At 33.8% G+C, this 13,706-nt stretch overlaps 1 protein-coding gene across 1 annotated transcript in view; it reads left to right on the forward strand.

Annotated features, from left to right (window-relative positions):
• The first annotated feature begins 519 nt into the window (after window positions 1-519).
• LOC136026862 (uncharacterized) overlaps window positions 520-13,706 on the forward strand; it is a 31,322-nt gene continuing 18,135 nt past the window's right edge. The window contains exons 1-2 of the mRNA XM_065703588.1: window positions 520-635; window positions 4,927-4,992. Coding sequence (XP_065559660.1) covers window positions 596-635; window positions 4,927-4,992 — 106 coding nt within the window. The 5' untranslated portion in view covers window positions 520-595. The remainder of the gene's footprint in view (window positions 636-4,926; window positions 4,993-13,706) is intronic.

Here is a 13,706-nt window from a genome sequence, read left to right on the forward strand (position 1 = left end):
TTATTTCAAAGTATCCGTGGTTGTTCTAACCAAGGGAAAATGCGGGAAGTTTTTTTTTGAGGTCTCAAACCAAACTAAAAAAAAAATAAAATAAAAACTAAAATTAAATTTGTTTTATTTTGTAAGGGACTGGAAGTAGTAAGCTGCTATCCTGACTTTAGAAACTTTTGGGTCTCCTGATTAGAAATGTACTATTCTAATTTTACTTCCCAGTAAGCACCGGCCAAAATACCAGGTACATGATTTTACTGAGAACTTTTTAAGCTTTCGGGGAACAATACAAATTATAGCCATCTTAAACTGCCCCAATTACGATTTTAGGTAATTCATGAAAGGATACTTGTACAAAAACTAACATACATAAATTTTCAACCTCAAAGAGAAAAAAAATTTCTGTTTGATAAGGAAAATGTAAGTCAAGGAAAGGAAACCTGGTATCGACGTTTTGTGGTTGGTTGCAAAATTTTTGGTTTTAGCTTTGAAAATTTTACCACATATTTTATCTGATTTCTAATAATATCATGGAAAATAAGTGACAAAAGATATATAAGCTAGTGAATATCTTTGTGTAGTCAGTAATAAGCTACTTATCAGAATGAAGGCAGTTTATGTTACTCTCCTAGCCACGGCCATTGGTAAGTTCCTTCTCTATTAGATCAAAACTTGCGGCTAACTCCTTAGTATTTTTCTTACTTTGTTGTTAAAAAGTGTCTAAAGTGGATATCTTTTTAACCAAAGGCAAAAGGTTTTCAGCTCATTAATATACATATTTCAAACATTTCAAAAATATTTTTAGCCTATGGCTTGAAATATTCAAATATGAGGAACATCTTATAAATAATTTAAAAAACAAGTTTTTTCAACTGAAAGTAAGAAATAATATTAAAACTTAAAACGAACAGAAATTATTACACTTATGAGGGGGTTTTTCCCCTCGCCAATGTCTCACTTTTTTGGCTAAAGTTCGAATTTTGTTTCAATTCCTTCAGAATGTTCCCTTAATCACAAAGGCAGTTTAATTGGAATAAATAGATCTTTTAAATATACCAAAAAAAAACTTTCGCGTAAAGAGTGAGTAAATTTTTCGACTATGTTGAAAAATTATGCTTAGACTATGTTGGCTATCTCAAAGTTTTGATCGGGCAAATTTGGGAAAAAGAGCGTGGGATGGGGCTTAGCTACCCTCCAATTTTGTGGTCACTTAAAAAAAAGGCACTAGAACTCTTAAATTCCATTCGAGTGAGCACTCTTGCAATATTCTAGGATCACTTGGTCAATACGATCTCCCCTGGGAAAAAAACATATAAACACGCATCCATGATCTTTCAAAAAATACAAATTCCACATTTTTGCAGATAGGAGCTTAAATCCTCTACAGTAAGGTTTTTTGATACACTGAATCTTTCCATGGAGGAATTTCTCATGGGAGAAGAGACTTTCAATGGAGGGGGCGCAGGATTTTCTAGCATTATTTAAAAAAACAATGAACAAATAGATATGAAAAGTGTTTTTCTGCTGAAAGTGAGGAGCAGCATTAAAACTGAAAACGAACAGACATTATAACGCATATGAGGGGTTTACCTCCTCGTTCCCCCCCCCTCCAAAAAAAAGTTTATGGCGTTGTAAGGTTTTTGTACTATTTGGCTTGTCCTTTTCTTTTAATTTATTGTGAATTCTTAGGTATAAAATTGCTGTCAGAGTCAATTGGACAATAAGGACAAGCATAAACAGTTTATAAAAATATAAAAAAAAAGATACGGCATTAGACTTTCGCACCTCCTTCCTGTTCACCTTCCCCAGATTTCTCCAGGTACCCATTCAGAGCTGTGTCGACTCTGGCTAAGCTTACAGAGTCACGCCACTGACCCCCGTCCCAAACTGGACAATTGGGTACAAGCGTCCTCTCAGTCAAAGGATTCTAAATCCAACACACCAATACACTCGGCCAGGACGGCTGTTATAGCCCCAAATAAATAATTATTAGCTTATAGGTGACGCAATTAATAAATTCAATTTCGGACGATAATAAAATGAAAGACACAACAAATCTCAAAAACTGATATCAAGAATCAGATTTACGCTCTTTTATAGATTATCAGCTTTTTAAAAATTGAATATGTTGAAAAACTTTTAAATATCATAATTCATTTAAAACTATCATTTATTGTCATATTCAGGTAAAAGTATTCCCAAGTTAATATTTCTTCTTGAAACTGAAATTTGCGACACATATTGCTGAAAAATATTTTACACTAACAAATATCAAACAGTTCGTGGTAACGAACTGTAAAGAGCGGCCCGGCTCAATAGTAACTGAAACTCATAAAAACGGAATTTTGACACCAATAGATACATTTTAAGGATCGGACTTTTTGCTGATATTAAACAAAAAAACAAGTTTTTTTCAATGAAAGTAAGGAGCGACATTTAAACTTAAAACGAACAGAAATTACTCCGTATATGAAAGGGGCTTTTCCTCCTCAACGCCCCGCTCTTTACGCTAAAGTTTGACTCTTTTTGTTTAACGTCTGTACCACAAATCACACATCCGTGATTTGTCTTCTGGCAAAAATGCGAAGTTCTACATTTTGCAGATAGAGGCTTGAAACTTCTACAATATGGTTCTCTGATACGCTGAATCTGATGATGTGATTTTCGTTAAGATCGTTGGACTTTTAGGGGATGTTCCCCCCTATTTTCTAAAATGAGACAAATTTTCTCAGGCTCGTAACTTTTGCTGGGTGAGACTAATCTTGATGAAACTTATATATTTATAATCAGCATTAAAATGCCATTCTTTTGATGTAACTATTGGTATCAAAATTCCATTTTTAGAGTTTCGGTTACTATTGAGCCTGGTCGCTCCTTACTACAGTTCGATGAACTGTTTGATAAATGAAGTTCTATACTAAAAAAAGAAAAAAAAATAGAGCTCCGGGGCCAAGGCCCCGTAGGGAGCTGCAGCAATTATTACCTATAGGCTGCAGTTGCAGACCAGCACATGCAGCTACGTCGCACGAGTAATGGCAGAAATTCGAGGATTATTTCCCAAAAATATACGAGATATATGAGAATCACGATTAGTCGGTATAAAAGATAATATTACGTTCTATCGGTATTCAGCTTTATTTGATTTCTAAAAGTCAAGTTTGAAGCTAGGGCATTTTACTTATGCAAAATATAGGGAATTTGCAGGATCAAAACTTTAAAATAGAAAAATCAAAGAAGGAAATTTACATCTGGATGATTAGGCCTAATGTAAGCTCTAGTACTTAGAAAAACAAGATCTGTTTAATCGTATTGGAAGAGGAAATTCAACTTTATCTTTAGAAAAAAGATACTCCCAAGACCTTGATTCCCAATGTGGGGTGCAAGCTCCATCGATGGGGCATGACAATAATTTGTTGGTTCATGGGAAGGACATACACGCTTCGGCTGACCATACTTTAGAAAAAAATATTTTTCATATTAAATGACGTCACATTCAAATGCATTTAAAGTTAAAAGCGTTTTAAGTTTCTTCAGGTAACCCGTAAAGTTTTATAACAAAAATAAAATATTACCAGGGGGCATCAGGATTTTAGAAATATTTAGGTGGGGCATGGCCCGAAACGGTTGAGAGCCACTGATCTTGGATGAGAAGGAAATCGATGCTCGATTACGACTTTTGGACATATTTCCTATAGGCCCAAAGCTTATTTTTGGATATAGAAGAATTCATTCTTACTTCATTTACTTTCATGAAACTAAGCTTCTAAAAATCAAATCAACATATAAATCAAATCTTCAGAAGAAATAAAAAAAAAACACCGGAACTTCATAGTTCCGGAACCGGAACTATGCCTCAATATCAGAATTTACTGTATTATTTGACAAAAGAATGTGAAAAATACAGAAATGTTCTAAGGTTTTCCAAAATATAATATGAAATTCCATCAGTATCCAAAATTATTTTCTAAAATGTTTATTTTCGAAGCTAGGGCGTTTTACTTGCACAAAATGTTGGGCCTTGCAATATCAAAATCTAACACAAGAAAAACTAACTGAAGAAATTTTATTTTTGAGTAACCAATATAAGCTCTTATTAACACAAGATCAAGATCTGTCTTATCTGCATTGAAAAAATTTCACCTTGTCTAGAAAAGGCTAACACAAAAATACATTACGATGCCTTTGGAAAATATTTCTACGTGAACAAATTAGTTTCGTATTTATGAAATTTCATGCCAACTTTCGTATTTTCGAAATTACTACTCTATAAAAATACAAGAGAAATCATATCAAAAATTTCAGAAAACAACCCAAAAACCAAAAATTTTGTCATTCAGGATCGAGTTTCCAGAATTTTCTGGAAGAAATCTAAAGGAGCTGCAAAATATTGTTCTTGAGTTTTCAGAGTGAACATTTAATACTCTATATAGTTCGACATAAAATTGTTCTGAAGAAAACTTAACTTCCCTACTAGCATAATGTTTTTAAACCATGTGTAACATAAAGAAAAAAGTGTTTTTTTTCTAGAAAATAACGGGAAATTTCACAAGCTTCAAAAACAACTTCTCTGCCCTGTTTCATGATTCCCACATCCATTAAAAATTTTGAGTTTGTGTTTTTTAATAGTTTGAAGCTACAGATCACTGATAATGAGGAAAAAAGCAGCTAAATAAGCAGTAGTATTAAACAGCAACTTAATTAGAGAAGGAAAACGTCACAACTCTAAACATTGTTTGCAGGGTTTGCTCTTAAAATATTACCAATATCTAAGACACCTTGTATTTTCCATGTATCTGTCCCTCCTTTTAATTGTGCCTCTCTCTTTAATTTCTAGTTGTTCTCATCGTAAAAATATTTTTGCTTAAAACCTGCTATTTCATTTCCATGTGCTTAATTTCTGATAAAAAAAATATACATGTTTTTGTCTTATTGCAGTTGCTCAGCCATATCCTGAAGCTGCAGATTCTGATGAGAATGAGCTGAGTGAAAGGTTCTTCACACGTAAGTACCTATTTTTAGTAGCCACTTATTTCATGGTTACTTACATATTTTATTGGCATTCCCATTTTTCTTTATATTTTTAAATTGTTACAGCAACAACAGGATAAAATGCCAAATATTAAGTGCGTTTATTGCATAGTGTTACCCATAGAAGTCTATTTTGTTTGTCAGTTGATCCTAGCATCACTTATTTTGACACCCAAATGTTTGTTTTATCCATTGCTTGAACTTTCTTTTTTCTGTTGCTGTATAAAAAAACAAACTTAAGACAAATGGATTTTAATTGTTCTAAAAAGCAGAATTGTGGCAAAGAGTCAAACTTTAGCGTAAAGAGTGAGGGATTGCGGAGGGGACAACTCATTTCATATACGGAGTAATTTCTGTCCGTTTTAAGTTTTAATGTCGCTCCTTGCTTTCAGTTAAAAAAACTAGTTTTTTTTATGTAATTTCTTAACGTTTTTAATTATCTGCAAGTGAGAATGAAAATCATTTATGTACAACCCTGTCAATGGCTTTACTTCTCACTCAGACTATCTAAAAAAAAATTGAATGGAAGGTCCTCAAATATTTTCAAATATTTTGTGGTTAACGGACTGTAAGTAAGGAACGGCACGGCTGGATAGTAACCGAAACTCTAAAAAAGCTGAGTTTTATAACAATAAATACATAAAAAGAATTGATCTTTTACTATCAACGCGCGAAAATGAAAATATTTTTTATACCACCCTGAGTTAGACTGATACCAGCTTTGGCTCTCATTCATACTTATCTGTCTTGGCTTTCTGTCCAATTAGCCATGGCTTGATGGCAACTTGATTTTAATCCAACTTGATTTAATTCAAATTACATAAAAAAAACTAGTTTTTTAACTGAAAGTAAGAAGCGACATTAAAACTTAAAACGAACAGAAATTACTCCGTATATGAAATGGGTTGTCCCCTCCGCAATCCCTCGCTCTTTACGCTAAAGCTTCTAATTGTTTCAAAAAGCAGAATTGTGGCAAAGAGTCAAACTTTAGCGTAAAGAGCGAGGGATTGCGGAGGGGACAATCCATTTCATATACGGAGTAATTTCTGTTCGTTTTATGTTTTAATGTCGCTCCTTACTTTCAGTTAAAAAAAACTAGTTTTTTTATGTAATTTCTGAACGTTTTTGAATTAAGGGATGTTTGATTTTGGCTCTCTACCCATAAATTATTAAAATGAAATTTGCATATTAATTCCTTTTTTGGCTAAATGGTTTTCTCTTAGTTTTGATCAGACGATTTTGAGAAATAAGGGGTGGGGAAGGAGGCCTAGTTGCCCTGCAATTTTTCGGTTACATAAAAAGGCAACTATAAATTTTAATTTTTAACGAATGTTTTTATTAGTAAAAAATATACGTAACTTAAGAATTAACTTACGTAACAAACTTTTAAATTCTTATATTTTTATTATGTATATGAGGGGGTTTTTACCCTCGTTAATACCTCTCTCTTTACACTAAATCGTAAGTTTTGTCCCAATTCTTTAAGAATTAATAGTTGAAAGAAATAATTCTTTCCTGAATCAGAAAGGCCGTAGAATAAATAGTTGAAATTACTAAAAATACTATAGCATAATGAGCGGGTATTTATCTCCTCCTAAATACCTCACTCTTTATGCTAAAGTATTTTTAGAACCCCTCATATGCGTAATAATCTATGTTCGTTTTAAGTTTCAATGCTACTCCTTACTTTCAATTGAAAAAACTTTTCCATGTTTATTTTTTCATTGTTTTTTTTTATAGTAATTTTAGAAAATCCTGCACCCTTTTCATTGAATTTCTGTTCCCCCATGAAATATTTCTCTAAGGAAAGATCCTCCCACATAGCACCCTCCCCTCAACACCGCACCCAAAACCAAAAAAAAAATCCCCGGAAAACGTCTGTACATTTCCCAATAACCATTATTATGTAAACACTGGTCGAAGTTTGGAACGTGCAGCCCCTCCCCCAGGGACTGTGGGGAGTAAGTCATCCTTAAAGACATAGTTATTATGGTTTTCGACTATGCGGAACAAAATGGCTATCTCAAAATTTTGATTCGTTGACTTTAGGAAAAAATGAGCGTTGGAGGGGGCCTATGTGCCCTCCAATTTTTTCACTTAAAAAGGGCACTAGAACTTTTCAATTCTGTTAGAATTAGCCATGTTTCGACATTCTAAGGCCACTTGGTCGATACGATGACCCCTGCAAAAAAAAAAAAAAATAAACACGCAACCGTGATCTGTCTTCTGGCAAAAATTATGAAATTCCATATTTTTGTAGATAGGAGCTTGAAATTTTTGCTGTAGGGTCTCTGATACGCTGAATGCGATGTTGTGATTTTCATTAAGATTCTGTGTCTTTTAGGGGGTGTTTCCCCCTATTTTTTGAAATAAGGCAAATTTTCTCAGGCTCGTAACTTTTGATGACAGGGACTAAATTTGATGAAACTTATATATTTAAAATCATCATTAAAAGCCGATTCTTTTGATGTATCTTTTAGCATCAAACTTCCGTTTTTTAGAGTTTCGTTTACTATTGAGCCGGGTCGCTCCTTACTACAGTTCGTTACCACGACCTGTTTGATTATATAAAGTTCTTTCAGTTTAATGTTACTCATCAAAAGTTCACGGGCCTGAGAAAATCTGCACTATTTTTGAAAAAGGAGGGAACCACCTAAGAAACTTAGTGATCCAAATGAAAATCACACCATTATATTTGGCAAATCAGCAGCCCTACTGTAGAGTATTCAAACTCCTATATACAAAAACGGGGAATATTTGACAAAAGAAAGATCCTGGAGGCGTGTTTATTTCTTTGTTCGTTTGTTGTTGTTACTTTTTTGCGGAGTAATTTCTGTTCGTTTTAAATTTTAATGTCGCTCCTTACTTTCATTGTTTTAAAAACTAGTTTTCTTTATTTAATTTCTGAACGTTTTTGAATTAGTGCATGTTTGATTTTGGCTCTCCGAACATAAATTATTAAAATGAAATTCGTATATTAATTCTTTTTTTGGCTAAATGGCTTTCTCTTAGTTTTGATCAGACGATTTTGAGAAATAAGGGGTGGGGAAGGAGGCCTAGTTGCCCTCAAAATTTTCGCAACTAGAAATTTTAATTTTTAACGAACGCTTTTATTAGTAAAAAATATACGTAACCTAAGAATCAACTTACGTAACACACTTTTATGTTTCTATATTTTGGGTTCATTTGATCAATCTAGTGTCCTTTTTAAGTAGCCAAAAGGATTGGAGGGCAGCTTGCCCTCCCCTCTCAAGCTGTTTTTTTCTCCAAAGCCGTTCGATCAAAACTATGAGATAGCTATTTAGTTCAGCATCATTAAAAGGTACAAAAATTATGACTTTGGGGATAACATGGCCTCAAAGACCCCGGGGAAAGGGCTCTAAGTTACAAAACTTAAACGTTGCTTGAGTATACGTTATTGGGAGGTATACATACATCGTTTTTATTGGAAGGGGGTAGATTTTATCCTTTGGGAGATTAAACTTTTACATGAATAATTTCTGAGACCACACTGGCTAATAATGACATAACACAAAATCGCAGAGAAAAGAAGATCGAGGACAACAAACAGCTAGTAAAAAAATTGTAAATTATGTAAATATTTTGGTGAAGACCTCCACTTGACTGTCCTCAGTGCAGAATAAAACTGATCAAATTATACAAAACCTAACCTTAATACAAAATACAAAACTTTAATATGATAACCTTCTTAGTAGTTTCTTAGTAGTGGTGAAAGGGTAATAGAATAAAAACACAAATCTAAATGGCATTTTACGATTTCATCTTGCACACAGCACTCTTAAAGGCTAATCGCTTTCCAGGTAGATAACTTTCAGAGATCTCATTTGGTTGTGCAACATGAATTTGTGTATGTATGTGAAAACGAACAGGATTAATAATTCAATCAATTAATAATTAATTAATTAATTAATAATTTCTTCATAAATGGGTGTATTTGGTGTATGTGCGTTTTTATCTCAACTCCCTCCCTGAAAACTTACATGAGGCCTTTAAGGGGGGTAATAATGGAGGTGATGTCAAATTAGATGAAACGGTGTGGATTGTCGTACAAATGTTGAACCAAGGCGGAATCAAAAACCTCAAGACTTTGACACAGCCTCATGGCCTTGTCTATTGAGGACATATGTTCTGATAACCTCTCCCCTAACTGTTGTTGGGTTCTTCCAATATAAAACGGCCACAAGAACAGGGAATTCTATAAATACCACTACCCAGAACGGGGCTGGTTTTATCTTTGCCTCTGTTGAAAAAGCTCTGTATTTATTTCAATATTTAAAGGTGACATTAAGTTTATGTTTTTTAAGAATTCTTTTTTGTCACTCAATTTTGGAATTTGGGGTAGAACAGTGAAAAGTTTCTTCTCATCGATCAATGGGTGATGTCTGTTGGGATACATACAATTATTTGGAACCATTATAGATAAAAGACGCAAAATGGCGGAAAGAAGTCACCAACTCCAAAAAACCCAACAGATATATACCTGGAAAGGTAATCTACCTGGAAAGCGATTAACCCTTAAGAGTGCTGTATGTAAGATGAAATTCTTAAATGTCACTTAGCCTTGTGTTTTTTATTCAGTTACCCTTTCACTGCTACTAAGAAAGGGTCATCATATTAAAGTTTTGTGCTTTATTTTAAGGTTTGGTTTGTATATCTTTATCAGTTTTATTCTTCACTGAGGACGGTCAAGCAAAGGTCTTGACCGAAATATTTGCATAATTTTCAGTTTTTTAAGTGGCTGTTTATTGTCCTCGTTCTTCTTTTCTTCGCGATTCTGTGTTTTGTTTAACTTTTACAGGAAGTGGGAAGTTTCTGGGGGTAATCTTTCCAGGAAAAATTTTACGCTGAGTATACTTGCCAAAATTCCTTTATGAAATTAAATGAAAAAAAAGTTCAACTGAAAGTAAGATGAACATTAAAACTTAAATCCAACAGAAATTATTATGTAATGTGGAGGGTTTTCCCTCCTCAATAACCCACTCTTCAAACTAAAGCTTTTTAGTATTTTAAAACGGTTTGTAATTGTTTTCACAATCCTTGTGTTTCAGGAGTCATTCCTGAAGGACAGGGACATAAAGTCAAACTTTAGCGTTGTGAGTAAGGTGTTGAGGAAGAAGAAAACCCCTTCTATTCGTAATAATTTGTGTCTGCTTTAAGTTTCAATGTTCCTCCTTACTTATAGTTGAAAAACTTTTTTTTTATCTCCCCTTTATTGAGATATTCTCTAGACAATGCAATCCCGGTGAAAATTTACCATGGAAAATTACCATTAATATCTCCACATGTAAAATCGAGGGGATAAATAAAAAGTAAGACAGATAAAAAAAATTCATATAGAAATTCTGGGAAATTCCCCCAGTGTTATATATCTCTCGAAAATCTCATCCCTCGAAACCTATTTTCCCATGAAAATTTTTACCGTCAAAAATCCCCTTAGCCGAAAATTAACTCTCCCCCACCCGAAAAATGTATTCATACTTCCCAATAATAAATACTATACGTAAACATTTGACAAATTCCATAACTTAAAGACCTTTCCCCAAGGGGCTGTGGGGGTCATGTTATCTCCAAATGCATAGTTATTTGACTTTTCAATTAAGTTGAACAATATGATTGCCTCAATTGATTGAACAACTAAGGGAACATTTGTTTTAAAAAGTAGAGTTGTGATAAATAGTCAAACTTTAGCGTAAAGAGTGAGGCGTTGAGGAGGGGACAGCCCTTTTCACATACGGATTAATTTCTATTCGTTTTAATGCTGCTCCTTACTTTCAGTTAAAAAGCTTTTTTTTTATTTAATCCACATAAAGAAGGGAGAATTATCCGGTGGAGATAGAGAGGTAGAATTCCTAAAAGATTTGAAAAACGATCAGAAACTGAAATGTTTTTCAAATGAAAGTATACTAAGGAGAATTTATCAGGTGGAATTGTTCTCAAGAAATTTTTCTGTGGGATTTTCAGCGAGGATGAAATTTCCCAAGGGAAATTCTCAATGGAAGTTAAGCTAGATTTCTCGGCGTTATTTAAAAACGGTCAGAAATTGAATGAGAAAAAACAGCATTTTCAACTGAAAATAAGGAGAAACTTTGAAACTTAAAACGAAAAGAAATTGTTCTGTGTATGAGAGGGGCTACCCCCTCCTCAATACATCGATCTTTACGCTAAAGTTTATCAATGTGCTCCAATTCCTTGAGAACGACTCCTCAAACACATGTTTCGTTTATTTTTATAATAAGTTTTTTCTTTAAGTCAAAAAAAATTCAGCTTTAAGAGCGAGGCATTGTTAAGGGGGTAACTTCCTTTCACGGAATTATTTCTATTTGTTCTAAGTTTCAGTGTTGATCCTTCCCTTTGAGTTGAAGAAAAAACTTCTTTTCCTTTTTTTTTAATCAAACAGTTCGTGGTAACGAACTGTAGTAAGGAGCGACCCGGCTTAATGGTAACTAAAATTCTGAAAATGGAATTTTCATACCAATAGTTACATCAAAAGAATTGCATTTTAATGCTGATTTTAAATATATATAAGCTTCATCAAGTTTAGTCTTACCCATCAAAAGTTACGAGCCTCAGAAAATTTGCCTTATTTTAGAAAATAGGGGAAAACACTCCTGAAAAGTCATAGAATCTTAACGAAAATCACACCATCCGATTCAGTGTATCAGAAAATCCTACTGTACAAGTTTCAAGACCCTACCTACAAAAATGTTGAATTTTGTATTTTTTTTTTTTGCCAGAAGACAGATCACGGATGCGTGTTTATTTTTTTTTTTTTTTCAAGGGCGATCGTAACGACCCAGTGGTCCTAGAATTTTGCAAGAGGGCTCAATCGAAAGGAAATGAAAAGTTCTAGTACCTTTTTTAAGTGACTAAGAAAATTGGAGGGCACCTAGGCCCCCTCCCACGCTCATTTTTCCCCCAAAGTCGTTGGATCATAATTCTGGGATAGCCATTTTATTCAGCAGAGTCGAAAAACCTTACAACTATGTCTTTGGGGACGACTTACTCCTCCGCGTTCCCCGGGGGAGGGGCTGCAAGTTACAAACTTTGATCAGTGTTTGTATATAGTAATGGTTATTGGAATGTGTACAGACGTTTTCAGGGGGATTTTATGGTTGGGAGGAGGGGTTGAGAAGAGGGGATTATTTGGATGAAACTTTCCATGGAGGAATTTGTCCTTGGGGAAGAAAATTTCCATGAAGGGGGCGCAGGATTTTCTAGCATTATTTTAAAAAACAATGAAAAAATAGATATGAAAAAGTTTTTCCAACTGAAAGTAAGGAGCAGCATTAAACCTTAAAACGAACAGAAAATATCACGCATATAAGGTATTCACCTCTCCCCAATACCTCCCTCTTTATGCTAAGGTATTTTTAGTACTTTTAACTATTTATTCTACGTCCTTTGTAATTCAGGGGTCATTCTGCAAGAATTAGGACACAATTTAAGCTTTAGTGTAAAAAGCGAGGCATTGACGAGTGGGCGAATCCCCTCATATACATAATAAAAACATACGAATATAGAAGTTCGTCACGTAAGCTAACTCGTAAGTTACGTATATATTTTACTAATGAAAACGTTCGTAAAAAACTAACATTTCTAGTTGCCTTTTAAGTAACCAAAAAATTGGAGTGCAACTGCGCCTCCTCCCCCGCTCCATTTTTCTCAAAATCGTTCCATCAAAACTATGAGAAAGCCATTTAGCCAAAAAAATTAATATTCAAATTTCGTTTTAATTATTCATCTGTGGAGAGCTAAAATCAAAACATGGATTAACTCAAAAACGTTCAGAAATAAAAAAAAACAAGTTTTTTTAACTGAAAGTAAGGAGCGAGATTAAAACTGAAAACAAACAGAAATTACCCCGTATTTGAAAGGGGCTGTTCCCTCCTCAACGCCCAGCTCTTTACGCTAAAGTTTTTACTGTTTTAAAAATTAAAGTTGAGAGAAAGTGTCAAACTTTAGCCCAAAGAGCGAGGCGTTGAAGAGGGAACAGCTCCTTTCATGTACGGGGTAATTTCTGTTCGTTTTAAGTTTTAATCTCGGTCCTTACTTTCGGTTAAAAAAAACTTTTTTTTTGTTTAATGACAAGTAGGATTGACTTACTCTATGACAAAACATGCTACAGCTGCCACGATTCAGTGAAAATTTAAAAGGGTGTATACGTTCCCAGCTACAAGTTAAATGTATTCCAAAGCCCTATTACCAAATTTGCAAAGAGAAAGTCTCTAAGTCAATATTGAGCACACAGTACAGATTTTTCTTTCATGTTTACAATATTTTTAGTCTACCCCATATTCTAAACTAAGTAAAATAGCTTCGCTAAATAACGAAAATACAGGAATGGGCAGGAAATTTTTCAATTTTGAAAATGAGGATATGAAAAAAGGTTTTTTCCAACTCAAAGTTGAAGAATGGACATTTTTGTTTTCCTCAGTTTTTTGGATGAAAGAGAAAAAAATGTATTTAATAGAATATTTATAAAACAGAATAGATTTCTGTGTATATATCCCCCTCCCTTCCGAAGAAAAGAACAAGTAGATCGAAAATACAATTGAAAAAATTGTTTTGTATAAGCAACGGAACGATTACACGAATATTTTTTTCTTAATTTTCATTGCTGAAACTATTGTTTTAATAGGACCGTTTCATTGTTCATACACCCACTT

This window comes from Artemia franciscana, chromosome 5, assembly GCF_032884065.1.
Source record: "Artemia franciscana chromosome 5, ASM3288406v1, whole genome shotgun sequence".
Taxonomy (NCBI): domain Eukaryota; kingdom Metazoa; phylum Arthropoda; class Branchiopoda; order Anostraca; family Artemiidae; genus Artemia; species Artemia franciscana.